The following is a 21,621-nucleotide window of genomic DNA, read 5'->3' as shown; positions in this document are numbered from 1 at the left end:
GAGACGACGTGCAGAGCGCATGTTTCGAATGCCATTCTTCAAGGTCAAGGTCACACTTAAGGGTCAAATGTCTTATATGACTTTGCTTTGTTTATATTGCTCTGCATTGCAGCGCTCTTGTTTTTATTTGGCAGATCCCTTTTTTTGTTTACTTACAATAAAAAAGAATTGAATTACTTCCCTTTTATGTTACTATAAATAGCTTATTTTGAAACTTTTTTATTATTGGCCGTAGGGAAAAACCGAGACCACTTTTCTGTGGTACAACATGGATGGTACCTCCAATTTTTAGGTGTATTTTGACATACCTGTACCTGGTTAGGATTTTTTTGTTGACTAAGAATTTTTTTTTTGAATTTCTTCCCTTTGTTGTTCCTGTCCTTTGGGCTTTAACAGTCAAGTTCTTTAAATTTTGCTCCCATCCTCTGATGTAATCCTCCGGTCGTATATTGCCCCGCGTTGTTAATGGTACACCAAGTATATAGGAAGAAAAACTTTGAAATGTGTTAATGTTCTAAGATACATCACATTAAAACCTATTAAAGAAAGTTTCACTCTTGACACAATCTTATCCGAAACGAGGACATAAAGTGTTGTATGTGCAAAGTATGCACAGACGTTATAGCGTTTTAAATCATCATCTTGTGGAAATTTAATAGAAAGAAATATTTTCATATTTTGTGGCAGTGGCATATTTCAGTGGCATAATTACTTTCGATTTTCTTATTGTGTACGTGTGTGCGTGCGTGCGTGCGTCGCTCATAATAGACATTGCTTCTTATGTTTAACATTGATACTATTACTGTTGCAAGTTTCAGGATGTTTCGAGAAGTATCGTTGCTGTTCATGCTAAGTTTGCTTGACGTTGGACAAGGTATGTTTTTGTATAAATTCATTTTTGTCTGTTGTTATTGTGTTTGTTAGAAACGTTTTCAAAATATTCCCTGAACTAAAATGTGTAAAAGTGATTTGTTCACAAAGTAACTTTTCAGACAATAATTACCCTATACAAATTGACATCTATTCAAAATATTCCATATTTCACAGGCACATGGCAAGATCCAGCGGAAGAAGGTGATGCCAAGAATATCTACATATGTGAATCATTTCCTCCAGGGGAAACAGTGATGACTTTGCTTACTGATACTGAAGCAACCTTTCACATTCACACGGATGTAAGTCAGTTCACACTTATTTTGTACGTAATAAATACACATTAGTTGATATTAAAGTTTTATGGCTATGTCAGCGACTATCAGTTTCAACAATAATCAGTGTTTATTTTTTTTTTGAAACGATTTATAACAGAAGCCAGTTTAAATAATTTGAAAAGGACGATATTGTTACATGTCCCCACATAGGAGTCCAACATATAGCCGTGGTTCGGAAATGATTGCACGAGTTGTTCCTAAACAACGTTATGAATATTTATGATGCATGTTGTAGTTTGAGAAATTTTGCGTTGGGTTTTATGTAGCGATTCATGGTAAGCAGTGTTATTCACGGTGTTGAGAATACGCGAATCATGTGTGTGTGTTTCAAAAATTGATGCAGATTAATATTCACGAAATTTTGAATTCACGAGCGGTATTATTTGTGAATATTAGCGAAAATAATTCCGTCGCGAATTTAACCCTGTCTACAGTATTCTTGACTAGAATGGGAATTTCTGACGAGATCTAATGGGGGATTACTGATATCCGAAGACATTTACGTATATTCCTGTAACATTATTTCCCATGTAACATAACGCGCATGCGCAAATTACATGTTGTATATAGGTAGTGTTTCGGTATAACCATGTACATCATATATTCCTATTCTCAACCTCTCATATCTGGGTGCTTCGGTCGATAGGAGTTACGAACCCTTTCGCGACTGGATCAACCATATAGTTTTTTGTTCACATCAAAAGATATCGAACATTGTTCTATTATGAAATTTTTCGAGGACAATGACATTCTAAATGAAAATGAATACTGGTTTAAGGAAAAGTTACTACTGTTCGCATTATACGATTTAACTGAAATGCTCAAAAAGAAAAAAGATAAACTTTCTTCAACGGTGCCTAAATTGATTTTCTCTAGCATTTTATAGAGTATGGTGTGTAAGTCTATGACATAAGCTTCTTCAAAATTCTATGATGGCAAATTCTTAAAGGTTATTGATAAAATGATAAAAAAATATCAAATCGTGTGTCTGTCATATTGTAAAATGCACACTCTATAACGTGATAACGCGACACCACAAGACAACAGGACACCAGATCGGGCATCGTGACACTTTTCTTGCACACCGGACTGGCGTTTCCGGTGATTAAATCCATGCCGGCAAAACACATCTGGCACTCCCATGCAAAATAAAGGCAAGAAAACTTATGATCAAATCAAATGTTGGTGTCAGGCAGAACATTTTACCATCAAAACTTGGTGTCAGTAAGAACCTTCCGGGCGAATCATGTGGTCAGACAGAACATTTTTGATCTACCCATCCGACTTTAACACCTCGTATTTTCGATAGTAATGGAGATTTCGCCGGGACATTTGGCAGACAAGGAGATAAAATGCTGGGCTTTTATTGAGGGTAATGCCAAACTTGTTGCTTCAGAAATGAGAAAAAATCCTCGTTTCAATATCCAAAACAATGAAAATCTGGCCGTGGATTAGCCATCTGTGTGATTATTTGGTGATTAAAATAATTCAGAAAACATTCCTTTGGATGCCTCTTTCCGTCGTCGAAACCTGATAGGAATTTGGTTTTCATTGATTTGCATTGTGTATTGACAAAATTGAAAATACTGACTGCACAACGAAAACAATCTCGGAAGTGTCACGTTGTCCGATCTGGTGTCCTGTTGTCTCGTGGTGTCGCGTTATCACGTTATAGGGTGTGAAATGGCCCTGTCTTAATCTCGTTCAAAAACGAAATTGGGGATAGACAGTGTGAACATGAGTCGTCTGTTTTTTTTCCCCCTATTTACCTAAACGACCTTCAAAAACATTCACAGAATACTAGCGTGGCACTGTTGAGTTTAACTTTTCCATCACAAAGATCTAACAAATGGCTTAAACTATATTAGTATTTGACATCAATACTTCATCAGTAGTTCAATGATAGAGTGTCCGCTTTATGTGCGGGAGGTCTTAGGTTCGTTCCATGGCCAGTACTACTAAAGACGTAAAAAAATATTGCCAGTAGTTTGATACGTAATAATTGTAGGTCTTTTATTCAACTATGCATGAATGTGTTAAATCGTCTTTTAACAACAGCGTGCCTGAGCCAAGCGCCTCCCGGTCATCTCCAGCAGTCTCGAGTTATTACCTTTAGCTACAAAATATGTTCAAGAATTAAACATAAACATTTATATTTTTATTATTTTTTTACATACAATAATTATGTAATATATTATATTGTAGTCTACAGGAGCACTGGAAATGTTTGAGATAATTGGAAACGAGTTGAAAATCAAAGACACAATAACGGAGGACCAACTGGATTATGAAGGGGACTCACCATTCAGAAACATCGAGATTACCCTTGTGTAAGTTACTACATTAATTATACTTTTGTTGATGAAAAAAGTAATTATGAAGATCAGTGAATTTTATTCTTATACATCCAAAGAATAGTTGTAGACAGTCTTGCTACATTAAAGTACTTGAATTGTAGGCAGGCCAACCAGCAGTTTGCAAGAAGCTACAATGACAAATTGCAGAAGTCAAAACCCTTAATTAATCGCCGAAATTGATTGTGAGAACTTGACGGTTTTTAGATCAAGGCAAAAGTGTCAATAAAACGAATGTAGGGGTAACGCATGTTTTGTTCGTTATATAACTTGTGCGGAAACCCGAGGAATTGGTTGGTGCCCGAGCCAGGCAGTTTTTTCAATTCAATTCAATTAAAATTTATTCAGGCATAAGATTATAAAACATTATATAAAACTATTGCAATAAAAATACATGTATACAATAGCTAATTTAGATTAAAATGCATTGATTAGAATATTATAAACATCTTAAAATAGATATGCTAATTAATACATGAAAGATTACGTCAAGTATAGAACTACTTTATAATTTATCAAATAAAATAAAGATATGATCTTAATACCTGGGATGACCCATCAAAGTAAAATTAATCACTTATTGGGCGAGACCGAGGGATTCTGAAAATGTTATAGCATGAAATGAATATGCGCTAACGCTATTCTAGCATAAAACGCGTACAAACTAACAATTCTAACACGACCATATTCATTTTCCTATTCAACAAAGAAAACTGAAAGTTGTGTGTTATTTTGCAACAATTCACTGTTCTGACGTCACAATTATATTACGTCAGAGCGGCGCATTGGAAAAAAAACCCAACAAAAACCTGCAAATATTTGATGGACGTCGTCAAGGATATACTTAGAAATCCTTGGTTACGTGTTAGAATCGAAATAGTATATCTCATTTAGTGATTTGCTTTTAAATGAAATCATTTGTTTGTCGCTCAGATGCTTATTATTATATCACGAGGGTTGTGCCCTGTGATATCATTTCTTCCCACCTTAATTAACTCCAAACAATGATTTTATTCAACGACAAATCACTGGATAAGATATATTATTTCTTAAATGAACATATTGTCTCTCAACGTTATTAGATTTCCATAAAATGCGCAGAACCTCAGCGTTATTTTTTCACGTTTTCGGACCGTTATACGTTTACGCTTTGCCACGGATCGCGCCTATATAAAAAGGTGTTTTAACAGCATTTGGGCGCCGGAATCTCTCTGTTAACATTTTAACACACATTTTCTGTTCTGTTAAAACACCACCGAAAAGTGACAAACAGTTTTATGCTGGATTTCGAAAATTAGAATGTTTTACGCCTAAATATTCTCATAAACTCCTTAAATACAAAAGTGGTAAAGGATGATATAGCGAGAGACTAGATGCGCTGTGGGAACTAAAGAATTGTTATGTCTTTCTCAAAATCTTCATTACAGTGGTATATTTAATATATAATATGTAACACAAATTACCAAATTTATACCGCATGACCAAATCAGTAGAGAGCCTTTTACATAATTCATTTTCTCCACAAGAATTAACTTTTGGGATTTCTTTGATAGATCTATGAAATGTTTTTGGTTTTCAAACGTCTGCAGGAACATATTATCCAAAGACGATTAACTATCGTGGACAGTATAAATGCAAACGTTGAAACTGTGCTCATTCTACAGTCTGTGTGCATGGTTACGACAACACATCGTGACACTTATCATTTCAGCTCACGATTCTTTACTGATTAATTTACTACTCAATTAATAGGCCACTCCATTGATATGTCACTTAATTGATAGGCTACTCCATCGAATACCACTCAGTCGGCATGCCAGCTAACTGATATGCTATTCCATTGATAGGTAAACAACACGTCCGTAAAAGATGGCGACATTGAAAACTAACAAGCACGCATAATCTGTGACTTCATATAATGCGTCATCACTTCACTAATTGCATTGTAACAACTTACCCCGTGTAACAACTATCCCCGGTCTCCCCTATATCCCTAAACTGATATATGCCACTTCAGCGATATACTACTCCCTTGATATACTACCCATCCGATAAGCCATTCAGTTAATAAAGCACTCCATTTGTATATCATTCATTTGGTATGCCTGTCAACAGACATGCAAATCTAGTGATACATCACTAAACTGATATGCCACTCAAATGATACGCCACTCCATCTATAGATTATTCTAATATGCTTGTTTTTGTTAAAACACGCTGTACGCTCAAATGACGTCATGTTAACATGCGATGACGTAAATGTTTTTATTGCGACCAAGAAAGAGCGCTACTATATTTTTTTCACTGTTTTAGATTAAAGGCATATTAGTATCGAAATAATGTTTAGCAAAGTTGTGTTTTACCTAAATCAATACACTCAAAATCGTTATACGTCGCCAGAATAATTCACTCGGGCTACGCCCTCTTGAAATAATTCCGCGGACGTATAACCTCTTTCCGTGCATTAATTCATTCGGAATACCACTGAATTGATATGCCACTCTGGTGATATATCACTCAATTTATTTATTTATTACTCATTTGATATGCCACTCTAGTGACAAATCACTCAATTTATTCATTTATTACTCATTTGATATGCCACTCAACTGATATGCACTTCATTTACATTTACCAATGTATTGATAAAACATTCATTTAATATTAATTTTTGGCTGCTCTATTTACATGTCGAAACTATCGACATCCCATGCCGATATTCATTTTGTTTTTCTGATACTCCCGGAAAGCAAAAACTCATTTTTGTAGCACGCTACCGTAAAAAATGTAGAAGCATTTAATTCTTAAATAAAGAAAATAATTTTACGTAGGTACATCCGGGAAAATACGGACATAGGTATAAATACGGACACCAACAGGGGAAACTGATATCGTCAAGTATTCTACTTTATAAGGTTATGAAGAAAATATGCAAAACAATCAATGACACCCCCTGTCCACACCATTCAAAAAACCAATGACGTTATGATAAATATGACACCAGGGAACGTGCTCAAAGACAACTACGAATGCTCTTTTTCCATTCTTGTATAAACATCGACACACTATCAGTTTACACCGATCAGGTTTAAAGATCTATTTCAGGTTTACCATCGATCTAAGCACTATATAAAATTGTTCGAAATCATTTTTCAGTGTTTAATTTCTTTAACAATTGTATTTTTAAGCTTATAAAGTACCAAAACACCAAAAATAAAGAAAAAACAAACTGTCCGAATTTTTCCTATCAAATTTGCATTATATTGAAAATACGGACGTGCAATTTTAGAAACCAGAAACATGTCTCAGAATTAGACATCGCAAGAAATTAGGCCTATCACAGCTAGCAAAATATTATGGGACCCATAAGGGCCCCTTATTTCTTCTATATGGGACCCAGATGTAATTTTCAAACGGGATTGGCATGGGTCCCGCATGGACTTCAGAATGAATACATTGGTGTATCAAATCGATGAAACATTGTATATGGGTCCAATGTGGGGAAATAATTACAATATCGGTCCCATATGGGACTCGTATGATACATTTGCCCAGATATAGCCCATATGAGTCCCTTATAGGCTTGCGTGCTGGGATAAACACCTGACCAAGTGTAAATTTTAGTCTTGTCCGTTTAAATACGTATAATGATAATTGCGAGCCAAATCATGGCCAATAACTAAAAGTCTATATTGAGTCGATTCTGCAGATCTAGATGTTTGTGCTTACAAAAAGTTAATTGATGATGAGGATATCGAAGGTCATTGTATATTCAGTATATGCGGTCGGGATGCATCACCATGGCAACCGTATTTTGACGGAGTAGGTAACTGTTGATAAACATGCGGTAGCAATTCATATGATAACGACCAGCGTTGCACCCATTGTTGTGCATTCTTAAAACGTTCAGGCACAGAAAGCTATCAGAGGTTTCTCTACAAAGCCTAACTGAAGAGCCAATCCTACTGAAACCCAAATTCGAACCTGTGTCCGGACGAGGGGCGGGGGGGGGGGGGGGTGCAATTTTGCATGTAACATTATCTGAATATAAATGTAGAACTATGTACATCCAGATTTCAAACTATGATTTTGTATAAATATAAAATCGAAGAAGGTTCAGTTTTGTCCAGACTTTTGTACCGGGTGACCATTGTAACCATGACCAAAGGGGTCCTAAACAGTTCCCGGTTGCTTAATGAAAAAAGGTTATATGACTTCCTTTAAAAATGACATACTAATACCTAGAGATAATATAGATCGACCGTTTCTGACAAGTATATGTGAACAGAAAAAATTAAAGCTAGAAAAGAAATTATCTAAAACAAACAAGCAGAAAACATCAACAAACGAAAAGTAACTTGAGAATATATCTAAATACTGCAACTGTAATTCAAGAAAGAATCCTTGTTTTTAAATGAACAATCTTTGTAGCCGGGCCATTTCATATAGCGTTATTTATTGAATGTAAGTAGCCTACAAACCTTTTTTCAAACCCGCTCGCTTAGCTCAGTAGGTAAGAGAGTTGGTCTACGGATCGCGGGGTCGTGAGTTCGATCCTCGGGCGGGGCGTATGTTCTCCGTGACTATTTGATCAACGACATTGTGTCTGAGATCATTAGTCCTCCACCTCTGATTCATGTGGGGATGTTGGCAGTTACTTGCGGAGAACAGGTTTGTACTGGTACAGAATCCAAGAACACTGGTTAGATAAACTGCCCGCTGTTACATGACTGAAATACTGTTGAAAAACGGCGTTAAACCCAAAACAAACAAAAAATCACCACAATATATGAATGTATTAAACAGTATTTTTAAAAAAGAATTGATCGTCCGTATTTTCCCTATCACAATCAGGATGTCCGAATTTTTCCGATTCTGTGTCCGTATTTTTACTACCGCGTCCGAGTTAAACCGTTTTTGACTGTGGTCGAAAACATGCTGTATACTATATTGTGAGTGCATGGAACACTATAACCAAACGGTAATACCAAACATAAAGATATCCGAATATATATTTAATGTTCTTGTACCCGAGTTGATGCGCGGTGGGAAGATATGAAACGTCCAACGCCGGGTTGCAAAAATCGTCCGTATTTTCCCGGCTCAATTATTGATTTTAATGGGCTTATATAAAAATGACGGAAGTCTATGTCATTGCATGTGTTTTTTTGTTTAATGTGGGTCGATGACCGTCAAAGTCTGCAGTCAAGCCCTACATTACATCGGGTATACGATTCGTTCTGTATACTTTCGGGAGATATTATATCATTTTTAATAGACTTTTCACCATTCTTTCAATAGATTCACTACAGTCGTTTATATAAACAGTACCATTATGTAATTTTATGAACCGAGGGTGTCGTTGTATAAGTATAACCAGATATGGTCACAACAAATGTGCAGAGTTGGCTTTGAGATAGGAAATTGCACATCGGTATTCAATTTTCAAAATTGTCTAGGTCGTAGATGGACAGTCAATATAGACCCATGTCTGCAAATTTTAAAGTAGATCAGCATTTAAAACTTAGTCAGATCGTAGATCGACATTTAGAAAAAGTTCAGTTCGTATACCAGTATCAACATCTAATTGTTCAGGTCGTAGATCAAAATTCAATGTGGACCAAGATCTGCAATCGTAGATCAACATTTAAAAGAAGTATAAGTCGTAGATCGCCATTTAAAAGTCAAAATCGTAGACTGACCTTCGAAATTGTTCAGATAAAAAATCAATGTAAAACCAGGTCTGCTATTGTAGATTATCATTCAAAACAAGTCTTGGTCGTGGATACAGGTCTACATTGAATGTCAATCTACGATTGCAGACCTGAGTCTACATCGAATGTTGATCTACGATTACAGACCTGGATCTACATTGAATGTCAATTTACGATAGCAGACTCGGGTCTTCATTGAATGCCGATCAACGACCTGGGCATTTTTCATAAATGAATGTCGATATACGATTGTAGATCACAGAACTTTTACATAAAGTGAAACAGAGCGCTGCCTGACGTGGTTTTGATATGTATGAATATGGTGAGTTACAAAGTAATCATTTATCTTCTTTGTCGTATCATATTTTCCTACTTTCTTGATCTTACGTTGAATCCTCGTACTTTTATACAATTGAAACTTTGATCAAGAAATATTACAAAGGTAGGGCGACTACCTAATAGGGTGATTATTTATAGGGCGACTGACAAAGATACTAGCGGTGAAGTATCGATTGACTGTACAATCTACAATGAAGATGACAACGACAACGAACCCGTATTTAAAGGATCACCACCTTATACAAAATCTATTCGGGACACACCTTCTGCAGGTATGTGGAAATTGTTTATGTCATAACGCGTGAGTCTCGTGCCTACCTGACGTCTTAATACCTGTAGTTAGAATACGTCATGATGCGTCACAGTTCCTTTCCGATTCTTGCTGGTAGTGTGTGATTGTTTGCATGTATGAAAATGCAGTACGCCATTGTTCAAGTCTCAGAGATCGGATGTATTATACTAAGTTGTACTATGCCTTACGTGCATATATGAAAAAGTTGTGCCAACCTTTTGTTTCACGAGTCGCATTTATCAAAATGTAATTTTGGCAGATTATATTTTGATGGGCTAGCAGAATATATTTTGATGGGCTAGAAAAGAGTCTCGTAAAAGATTCACTTAAACTTAGAAACTGATTTTTTAGTGAATTGCTTCTTCATTTTGAGAGATCCGGATAAAAATATTCTTTACTTTAAATACAAAAGAATCTTTACTCTTTAAATTGAATAAATTCTAAAAGTTCTGTTAAATGATGCATAAATATTACATTGAAAGATATAATGTTGTTTTTTTTTCATATGTATATTTCGAACCATTTTACATTGAAAAAATATTTGTCAAGTTTTATCTTTAGAACACAGAACTAGTATGTCCGCAGGTCAAAGGAAATCTAAATAATTTTTTAAACACTCCAGACAGTGTCCTTGAATTAATTTGATAGGGATAGATATAACTGGTATTATGTAATGTTCAATGTTTTAAGAACCATGTTTCCCTTGTAACCCCTCCATGTTGTTAAATGTACTTACTTTTGTTTCATAGGTGATTTTGTGTATCAAGTTGAGGCTACCGATGCCGATGGCAGTTCGGACAACAACCAAATTACTTATTCATTTAAAGGTATAGAAATGTTCTTTTATCATTTTTAAGGACACTTCTCACATATACAGGTATCTTCTGTTACCTAGATTGTGTGAAATATTGCAGGTAACCATGTATTACAAACAACATTCTCATAAGTCGGTAGGTATTTAGGTAGGTAAATTGCTGTAGTATGATATTAGTATCCCTTTACCATGATGACATGATCTTTAAAAGTACTTACGAGTTGGCTTAAAAGTATTAAAATCTCTTTTTATTGACATAATAGCAACGTACAAATGGTATGGACTTTACTTTTCAAGATTGTCTGAGAGATAACTGTACAAATTCTTACACTATCACCGAGCAACATAGGCATAAAATGGTCCCTGCTCGATTGAATAATAATTGATACTGACTGAATCCATTGTGCCAAAAATGTTGAAAAAAGTCTGCTACATTGCAAAAATAAAATTATCGAAATTGACCTCTGTATATAAAAAACTATGTAGCTTTTTAAATCTGATCAGTGCGAGTACAGATACTAGGCTTCTCAATATTAAAAATTTCATATTGTAATGGTGCGATTATTCGTTAATAAATAATTTTTAAGCACACCGTCTAAAAAGTCATGTTTCTTTCAAATCATGAAATCATACAATGGTATTTGCATGATAGAACAAACACCGTGTTGGAACTGCAACATATTCTTTCTCTTAAACATGTTACTATTATTTTGTTTGAAATGATATATTTATTCCAGTGAAAAAGTGTTAATTACTTTAGCAGTAAATATCAGGTCAAAAACGTTGTATTCATATTATAATAATTTCGATACCGTTAAAGCAGGTTTTCTTATACTGTATTATAAATTAAATGTTGTAAATTACCGCAGACAAGGATAATTTTAAGAATAGTTATATGAACATTTCAAATTGCTGGTTCGATATAATATAAAGGCGCGAATAAAATTTACATTTATGGTATTTGTTTCAATTGCAGAGCAGGGCGGATTTGGTTTACTTTAAGATATTTCTTTTAACTATCATTTGTATTATAGTATTACTTACATGAAATGGCGGCTTAAGTAATACAGCAGTTATTTCATGGGCAGAACTATTTCCTTTAGTATAAGGGACAACATTTCAAACTGTTTTCATTGAACAGACCGCCTTCAGGTGTCCCTGCTACATTTGAAATGTAACATCGAACATCATCAAAACCCACGAAAAAACAAATATTAGCCTAATGATGCGGCAGAATGAAATGTGTATAAGTTATATAAATTATCAGTAAGTTATAATAACCAAGAGGAGTGGTGACCAGTGATGAAGCAGCATACAATAGTCCCATTTTATGACTGAATGAAATGTGTATAATTTATATGAATTATCTGTAAGTTATAATAACCATGAGGAGTGGTGACCAGTGAAGCAGAATACAGTAGTCCCATTTTATGACTGAATGAAATGTATAATTTATATGAATTATCTGTAAGTTATAATAACCATGAGGAGTAGTGATCAGTGAAGCAGCATACAATAGTCCCATTTTATGACTGAATGAAATGTGTATAATTTATATGAATTATCAGTAAGTTATAATAACCACAAGGAGTGGTGACCAGAGATGAAGCAGCATACAAAACACCTCCTTCCGTGTAAGAACTATACAATATTTTGTTTGAAGCACAAGGCAATTCGAGACAATGTTTAGCAATTTTCGTTCGCGAGAAGAACGTTAGGTCAAGCACAGTTTCTTTGTTCAGACCTGGAAAATATCAGGTTAGTTATTGACCTAAGTTTTTCTTCCTGTTAAAGAAACATAATTCAAATTTTCATACTACATTTATATAACTATAGACAGACTGTTATACATCTTACTAACAAAGTGATAACATGTATAATATTACATTAGAAATTGATCGGGAGTTACGCTTTTTGAGTTTTAGATAGTTTGTAGATATCTTTCACTAACTCATAATGTTCAAGAATTTTAAGTTAGCATTTAACATTGAGATTAAGTATTTAGCATGTAGCCTCAGGAAATTTGCCTATAGTACATAGAATGTAGCATTTAGCATTAAGTAGTTTGGCATTTAGCATTACTTATTTGTGTTATAGCATTTGGCATTTAGCATGGCGCACAGACTTTTCGTAGCATAAAATATATTTTTGAAAAAAGCTCAGAAGTCTATAATTCGCCGGTGCGTCATGCTAATTGCCAAAGTGAAAAATGATTAATACAATACAATACAATACAATACATAATTCTATATCTATTTTAATTGTCCAATCGTGAACGTTCATTTGCAACACGTGACCGTACAATATATTACCTTATTGGACGCACGTGCGTACAAAAAAACCTGTATTTTTCCGAATTTGGACGATTCAAAAAGTCCAATGTTGAACGTACGATAAAGCTCGAAACGCGTGAAAATGTTTCGAATGTAAATCGGGTGAAGTAGACGCTCTATGTACTAAGTTTGATTATGCGTCTTGAAATCAGGAAGGTAGAAATACAATACTCAGTGAATCATTTTTAATCTAAACTAAAATAAAATACATATAGAATAAAAAAAATATTTAACATTGAACTGTACAATACGAGATATATTTGGACGAGTACTCAGCTGGGAAAACCATATTGGACTCGCCTGGTGGCTCGTCCTGTTTGGTTTTCTCAGCTGGGTACTCGTCCAAATATATCTCCGTATTGTCAAAACAATGTTGAATAACCTAATAATACAATACAATACAATACAATACAATACAATACAAAGTTTTATTTTGTGTCGACAAGAAGACAACATTACAAAACATAAGATCCCAAGAGCTTTTGAACCGACTATACAAAGGAAATGTTGGTAAAATATTAGAAAATCTAAAGGTAAGCTTGGAATCTTTGTTCACTTCTAAATCTGACAGGGGCAATTTTTCAAAATTTTAAAAAAATGTCTGTGGCTATTGTTCTAGTTCTTCTTAAGTGTTAGGATGATAATTTGACCTTAATAGTCTGTAAGTAGTAGGTTTTCATACAAGATGCCATAATATCAAAGTACGTTCTTGGATTTTTTCATTTTTTTTTAGTATTTTTACTGACTGAACATAAATGCCTAGACAATGGACAAAAAATTAAATTTGGGAGCACAAAGGTATCAAATATTGTTGATCTGTTAAGCTTACTCAGTTTTTTTTTGTGCCCCCCCCCCCCCCCACACTCCCAATTAGTGGTGAGGGCATATAGATTTTGTCTTGTCCGTGCGTGCGTCCGTCCATTCGTCCGTCAGTCCGAAGTTCGTGACGCGCCTAACTCAAAAAGTCTTTGATGTAAATTGATAAAACCTTGCATGAGTATTTATCGTGATATGAACTTGTACACCTCCTATTTTTTGTCAAGTCCGCCCCCTATTTTCAGAGTTATGACCCCTGAAATAGTCAACAATGCACATTTTCACCTTGTGACATGCCTAGCTCAAGAAATATTTGATATAGATTCATGAAACCTTGCCGGAGTCTTAATCATGATATGAACTTGTGCACCTCCTATTTTTCATTTTGGTCCCCCCCCCATCCCCCCAATTTTTTAGAGTTATGGCCCCTGAAATAGTTAAAAATGCACATTTTCACCTTGTGACACGCCTAGCTCAAAAAGTATTTAATACATTGTACCAATTTATTAAACCTTGCATGATTCTTTATCATGATATGAACTTGCGCACCTCCTATTTTTCATCTGGGTCTCCCCCCTGTTTCCAGAGTTATTGCCCCTGAAATAGTCAAAAATGCTCATTTCACCTTGTGACGCACTTTACTCAAAAACATTACATATAAATTGATTAAACCTTGCATGAGTGTTTATCATGATATGAACTTGCGCACCTCCTATTTTTGTCTGCCTTTGCCCCCCTATTTTCAGAGTTATTCCTGATAGTCGATGGCGTCATTTCTCAGTCCGAAGTTCGTTACGCACCTAGATCAAAAAGTCTTTGATTAAATGATGAAACCTTGCATGGTTTTATCATGATATAAACTTGCCACTTTTTTTTTCAATCGCCCCCTATTTCAGAGTTATGACCCTGAAATAGTCAAAATGCACATTTTCACCTTGTGATTGCCTAGCTAAGAAAGTATTTGATATAAATTCATGAAACCTTGCTTGAGTCTTATCATGATTGACTTGCACACTTCTATTTTTCTTGGGGCACCCCCCATCCCCATTTTAAGAGTTAAGGCCACTGAAATAGTAAAAATGCAATTTGTCACCTTGTGAGTCTCAAAAAGTTATTATCTAGACATTATTAAATCCTTTATATTAAAATGTTGATTGGATCTATTTCCCATCTGAAGTCTCCTGCAAGTTTCGAGTTATTGCCCCTGAATAGTGACAAATGTATTCAGTGGACGCCTTTACTCAAAACATTCTAGTCCTAATTGTTTAAGATTGCATATGTTTTTGATAGAACCTTCGACTTATTTTTGTCTGTGTTCCCCTTATTTAATCAAGTCAATGTCAACACAGTAATTTCACAACATCTTCGCATTCAATAGCGGAACTGCTGATTTTAAAAACAGGGGCTTTTTCACCAACAGCTATTGCCTGGAATTTATTCGGGTTGGCCTGGATACAGTTAAATCTGAACCAATCAATTAAAATATCACTTTCTGTTTGTAATGTTGTAAGGAGCTTATCATAATTTGGTGTATGAAATTAGAGAGTGTTGTCGTCAGCATGATTACACAGGGTACTGTTGTTTATAAAGTAGAAAATATCATTTATAAATACATTAAAAGGTAATGGCCCAAGAATGGAATCTTTAGGCACACCCTTATCTGTTTCAGCCCAAGTGCTTACAATGTTACCAAGTTAAATCTGTTGTTTCCTATCTGAGAGATAACTAGACATTAAGTTTATAGACTTATCAGTTAGACCATATATTTTAAGTTTACTAAGGAGAATGTTTTGGGCAGGCAGGCAGTCAAATGCAGCAGCATATTCATTAGAGTCAAGAGCTGTTTTCCAGTCCTCAAGAAGTTTCAAAAGAGTCGTTTGGCAGCCATAACCTTTTCAGAAAGCACATACAATTTTGTCAAAAATGGAGTCGAAGTGATTGCTAAGTTGTAGAGATAGAACTTTGTTTTTAAAATGAGGGCACAAGCAAAATGCTGGCTGGTCTATAATTTGACTTTAGTAATGGATCATTCTTTTTGAAAACTGGCGTAAATTGAGCTTGTTTTGATTTGTCTGGAAAAATACCTGAATTAATTGTATTATTCCAAAGATGTGTAAAGTGAGGTACAAGAGCGCGTTTGCCTATTTTTGATATCTTAACAGAGATTTTATCTACACCTGTTGCCCTTTTAATATTGAATTTATCAATTATTTTGGATACAGTATTCTGATCAGTAGGTGGGAAGTCATTTTTTTCTTGTTTAAATTCTATTTAGCAATTTCATTCAAGCTAGGGTGATTATTTTATCAAAGGTGTAGTCCTTGCCTATATCTTATGCCACATTTACAAAGAAATCACTGAAAATTTCTGCTGTTTCATCATTTTTTTTGGATATAATGTTATTATTTTCATTTAAAATTATCCAAGTCTCTGTACTGCATTTTTTTTAGACATATATGGTTTAATAGTTTGCCAGAAATCAGTTGATTTCCATCCACCTAAGAATCTTTCCACAAAGTAATTTTTAAAGACTTCTTTTTTAGCTTATTTACAAGATTAATTTTGTCCATAATCGTCCCAGTTGTTAGAGCTTTTATATTTTAGATATCTATGATATGACATTTTCTTATTATAAATTGCTTTCCTTGATACCTTATTCATGTATGGCAATTAATACTTTCTGTATGTATATGTAACTGGGATGTTCCTACCAACTTCTGATTCAAAAGAATTATAGATATCATTAATATCACTGCTATTGTGAGACAAGCTTTCATTTACATTTAATTTAGGTCACCAATTACTGCATACTTGTCAAATACAGCTCAACATTAATCTAAAGATTTACTGAGATTTTCAATAAAACAATCACCATTTAAACTAGGTGGCTTTTAGGCACACATGAAACACCATTTACTTTTGTGAAGGGTTACCTCATAAACTAAGTTCACAATGTGTTTACACTCAAGATCTTTTCTTCTTCTTCTTGATGGTATGATCTTACAAAGGAGGCTAACCATCCACCATGAATGTCTCTGCCTCTTCTATCAAGTTTATAGCCTGGAATATCAAAACAGAATCAAAGTATAATGAATCTATTTTAGTTTCGGAAAGGAATGCCAATTACTTAATGATAAATATCAAATACTTAAATGCTAAATGATTCATACCAAATGCTGTATGCCATATATCTAATGCTAAATGCCAAATGCTAGACGCTTAACGTCAGTTTGCTAAATGATAAGTGATAAACGTCAAATTCTTTCATGTAATTAGTTAATGATCTTTAAACTCATAAATGGTCCTTTGATATATTTACGTGAAAACATGTAACGTTCCATCAGTCTGATTCGAGGCAATATCATGTTCTACCTGTCACAGGAACATGGGACTGACACTGTTTACTCTGAAATGTTTAGAAAACATGTTTTTTTTTCGGGGTGTTTAATTTATTTATTTATCTTTTTTTGCGGGAGGGGGGAGGGGGGATATGTAACAAAAGCCAGTGACTTTTTAAAAGTTGAATTCATCAACCTTTATTTGATAAGAACACTTAGCATTGAGCATTTGGCATTTATTGGTAAGCATTTCGCATTTAACGACAATTACCATTTGATAGTACTTTTTTTACAATAAGCATTTAGCAAAATGCATTTTGCGCTAATTAACTGTTTGCTGTTAAGCATTTTGCATTTAGCATGGCGCATCGGCCTTCATATAAGTCTACAGCTGTTATTTTCTGGCGATTGAAATTTTATATATTTTGCACTTGTACAAATTTCTTTACTGACTTGTATAAAGATATAACGTGCATTTAAAAATATAGGTTTTATAAATGCTGTGCATTTACGTGTAGCCTTCTGAAAATTGGTTTAGGTGATAAAAAATTCCATATAATTACATTATTCAATTTCACTGAATTGTTGATATGTTATTAAGTGCAGATTGTCCAAAACACAATGATTTTATTGAATGATCAGACTGAAGTGTAAACTAACACATATAGCCTCAAACTAGTCTGCATGTTTTTACTTTCAGATGAATATCCCATATTTAAGATTGACGCCAACAGTGGTACAATATCCCTGACTGATTCTGTGGCTGATAGTCCTCTAGAACGCGGTAACGAATACCAATTAATTGTTATAGGAACCGACTCTAACCCTGAAACTCCATTGAGTTCTGAAGTAAATCTCACTGTCAGAGTTGGATCACCAGGTGATTAAGTTTGTTACATATGCATGCCTTCAGACGAACGTCAAGTTTCTTTTTAAACAAATAGCAACGATATTTGAAACTATGATTGTTTCTCACTTTATATTTTTTACCGAAACCTATATCTAAGTACCTCAGTAACATTTTCATAATAGAAAAAAACTACATGTAGTCAAATATATTTAACAGGAAAAGATCATTCTTACAATGGAACAGAAGCGACAGATATGTTTTTTTATACTAATACGTGCGCACATACTAGTATAAAAAATCTGCAATAATTTTCCTTCAAGTGAAAAACGGAAAGTTGGTGTTCCGCTTGAGACTCTCTGTATAACTTCAGTCAGACCCTGATATATTGGCATTTTTTATAGTTACGTGGACGGATCCAGCAGAGGGTGATGCACAGAATATCTACATGTGTGAGTCATTTACTGCTGGAGAAGTATTAATGGAGCTGCTCGCTGAAGACCCTGACGAAGATAAGCTAACGTTTACAATTGATCCTGCTGTAAGTCATTCAAGTAGTGCAGGTCTGTCGAACGTAGTGTAGGTCTGTCTAAAAGTGTAAGTCTGTCAAATGAAGTCAAAGTCAATGTAGAAGTGCAAGTCAGTAGAGTGTAGTGTAAGTCTGTCTAGAAGCGCGTCATTAGAATGTAGTGTAAGTTTGTCTAGAAGTGTAAGACAGTAAAGTTAAGTGTAAGCTGTCTAGAAGTGTAGGTCAGAAGAGTGTAGTGTAAGTAAGAGTGATATTGAAAGTCAGTAGAGTGTAGTGTTAGTATGCCTAGTAGTGTAGATCAGTAGAGTAATATACGTCAGTAGAGCGTGACTCTAGAAGTGCAAATCCGTAGATTGTAGTGTAAATCAGTCTCTTATAGTTCAAGCCAGTAGAGTGTAATGTTAGTTTATTGCAGTGGAAGTCAGCAGATTCAAATGTTACGTCAGTCTGATACTGCAAGTCAGTAAAGTGTAGTGTAAGTCTGTCGAGTATTGCAGTTCAGTATAATGTATTGTAAGTCAGTCAAGTAATGCAAGTAAGTAGAGTGTAATGCAAGAATAGTAGCCAGTACTGTGTAGTATAAGTCTACGGAGTAGTACAAGTTAGTAAGAGTAGTGTAACTCTGTCAAGTAGTGCAAGCAAGTATAGTATAGTATGGTGCAGTCCGATCTTTTTAATTAAGTCAGTAGAGTGTAGTGTAGATCTTTCGAATAGTAGTAGTATAATTCAGTCTAGTAGTACAAGTCAGTAGAATGTAATGTAAGTCCGTCTAGAAGTACAAGTCAGTTCAATGTCGTGTAAGACTGTCGAGAAGTGCAAGCGAGTAGAGAACAGTGTGAGTCACTCCAGTAATGCAAAGCAGTAAAGTGCTGTGTAAGTCGGCCGAGTAGTGCAAATTAGTATAATGTAGTGCATGTCAGTAGAGTGTAGTGTAAGTTTGCCTATAAGGGTAAGTCATTAGAGCGTAATGAAAGTCAGTCGTGAAGTGCATGTCAGTAGAGTGTCATCTAAGTCAGTCTATTAGTGTAAGTCAGTACAGTTAAGTGTTAGTCAGTCAAGTCAGTTGACTGTAGTGTAAGTCAGTCTACTAGTATATGTTAGTAAAGTAATTTTAGTCAGTCTAGTATTGCAAGACACTTTTGTGTAGCCTAAGTAAGTCTAGAAATGCACGTCAAAAGAATTTAATATAAATCATTTTAGTAGTGAAAGCCGATAGTGTGTAGTATAAGTTTGTCGAGTAGCGCCAGTCAAAAAATGTTTTGTAAGTCTGTCGTGTATTGCAAGTCAGTAGAATGAAGTGTAAGTCAAGAGAATGGAATGAAACTGTCTGTTAGTGAAAATCAGTCGAGTGTTATGCAAAGTCAGTTTGGTAGACCAAGTTATTAAAGTGTAGTGCAAGTCTTGTACTGTAAGTCTATAGAGTGTAGTGTAAGTTTGTCTCTTAGTGTAAGTCAGAAGAGCGTCTTGTAAGTCTGTCTAGTAGTGTTAGTAGGTTAAGTCAGTACAGTTAAGTGTAAGTAGGTCTAGAAGCACAAGTTTATTAAGTGTAATATAAGTCAGTCTAGTAGTGCAAGTCAGTAGAACTTAGAGTAAGTCAGTCTAGTAGTTCCAGTCAGTAGAACGTAGTGTAAGTCAGTCTAGTAGTTCAAGCCCGTAGAACGTCGTGAAAGTTAGTCTAGTAGTTCAAGTCAGTAGAACGTAGGGTAAGTAAGTCTAGTAGTTTAAGTACGTAGAACGTCGTGTAAGTCAGTGTAGTAGTTCAAGTCCGTAGAACGTCGTGTAAGTCAGTCAGGTAGTTCCAGTTTGTAGAACGTGGTATAAGTCAGTCTAGTAGTTCAAGTCCGTAAAACGTAGGGTAAGTGACTCTACTAGTTCAAGTCCGTAGAACGTCCTGTAAATCAGTCTAGTAGTTCAAGTCAGTAGAACGTAGTGTAAGTCAGTCTAGTAGAGCAAGTCTGAAGAACGTAGGGTAAGTCAGTCTAGTAGTTCAAGTCCGTAGAACGTAGGGTAAGTCAGTCTAGTAGTTCAAGTCAGTAGAACGTAGGGTAAGTCAGTCTAGTAGTTCAAGTCCGTAGAACGTCGTGTAAGTCAGTCTAGTAGTTCAAGTCAGTAGAACGTAGGGTAAGTCAGTCTAGTAGTTCAAGTCCGTAGAACGTAGGGTAAGTGACTCTACTAGTTCAAGTCGTAGAACGTCGTGTATAGTTAAGTCAGTCATACGTGTAAGTCTAGTTCAAGTCAGTAGAACGTATGTAGTCAATTTAAGTCGTAGTGTAGTGCAGTAGCAAGTCATCAGTAAAAGATTACGTAAGGTGAATAGTCAGTGTTATGTATGTTCAAGTTCAATGTAGAAGTACGGTAGTTGTAAGTCAGTATGTCTAGTAGTTGCAAGTCAGTAGAACGTAGTGTAAGTCAGTCTAGTAGTGCAAGTCAGTAGAACGTAGTGTTAGTCAGTCTAGTAGTTCAAGTCCGTAGAATTTCGTGTAAATCAGTCTAGTAGTTCAAGTCCGTAGAACGTAGGGTAAGTCAGTCTAGTAGTTCAAGTCCGTACAACGTTGTGTAAGTCAGTCTAGTAGTGCAAGTCAGTAGAACGTAGGGTAAGTCAGTCTAGTAGTGCAAGTCAGTAGAACGTAGGGTAAGTCAGTCTAGTAGTTCAATCAGTAGAACGTCGTGGTCATCTAGTTCATCATAGGGTCGGTCAGTAGTCATGTGGGTATAAAGGTAACAGTCAAGTAGTTCAAGTCCGTAGAACGTCGTGTAAGTCAGTCTTGTTGTTCAAGTTGGTAGAACGTAGGGTAAGTTACTCTAGTAGTTCAAGTCCGTAGAACGTAGGGTAAGTCAGTCTAGTAGTTCAAGTCCGTAGAACATAGTGTAAGTCGGTCTAGTAGTGCAAGTCAGTAGAACGTAGTGTAAGTAAGTCTAGTAGTTCAAGTCAGTAACGGAAGCGTTAGAGTAAAGTCGTAGAGTCGTTAAATCAGTCAGTACAAGTCGACGTGGTAATATCTAGGTTCTAGTATGTTCAATGTGCAAGTAGAGA

General features: G+C 35.2%; 1 protein-coding gene across 3 annotated transcripts in view; it reads left to right on the top strand.

Moving 5' to 3' along the window:
* Window positions 1-21,621, top strand: part of LOC123546912 (DE-cadherin-like) — a 230,305-nt gene that overhangs the window by 42,241 nt on the left and 166,443 nt on the right. For 2 of the 3 annotated variants that reach the window (XM_053551287.1, XM_053551288.1), the window contains exons 2-8: window positions 819-874; window positions 1,048-1,175; window positions 3,417-3,541; window positions 9,757-9,890; window positions 10,660-10,737; window positions 17,912-18,091; window positions 18,463-18,599. In XM_053551287.1, coding sequence (XP_053407262.1) covers window positions 820-874; window positions 1,048-1,175; window positions 3,417-3,541; window positions 9,757-9,890; window positions 10,660-10,737; window positions 17,912-18,091; window positions 18,463-18,599 — 837 coding nt within the window. In that variant the 5' untranslated portion in view covers window position 819. Of the gene's footprint in view, window positions 1-812; window positions 875-1,047; window positions 1,176-3,416; window positions 3,542-9,756; window positions 9,891-10,659; window positions 10,738-17,911; window positions 18,092-18,462; window positions 18,600-21,621 lie in introns of all 3 variants that reach the window. The other variant, XM_045333559.2, reaches the window with a different exon arrangement.

The sequence above is a fragment of the Mercenaria mercenaria genome, chromosome 9 (genome assembly GCF_021730395.1).
Source record: "Mercenaria mercenaria strain notata chromosome 9, MADL_Memer_1, whole genome shotgun sequence".
Lineage (NCBI taxonomy): Eukaryota > Metazoa > Mollusca > Bivalvia > Venerida > Veneridae > Mercenaria > Mercenaria mercenaria.
The sequence above is the reverse complement of the archived record's forward strand: the minus strand, read 5'-3'. Positions and strand labels throughout refer to the sequence as shown.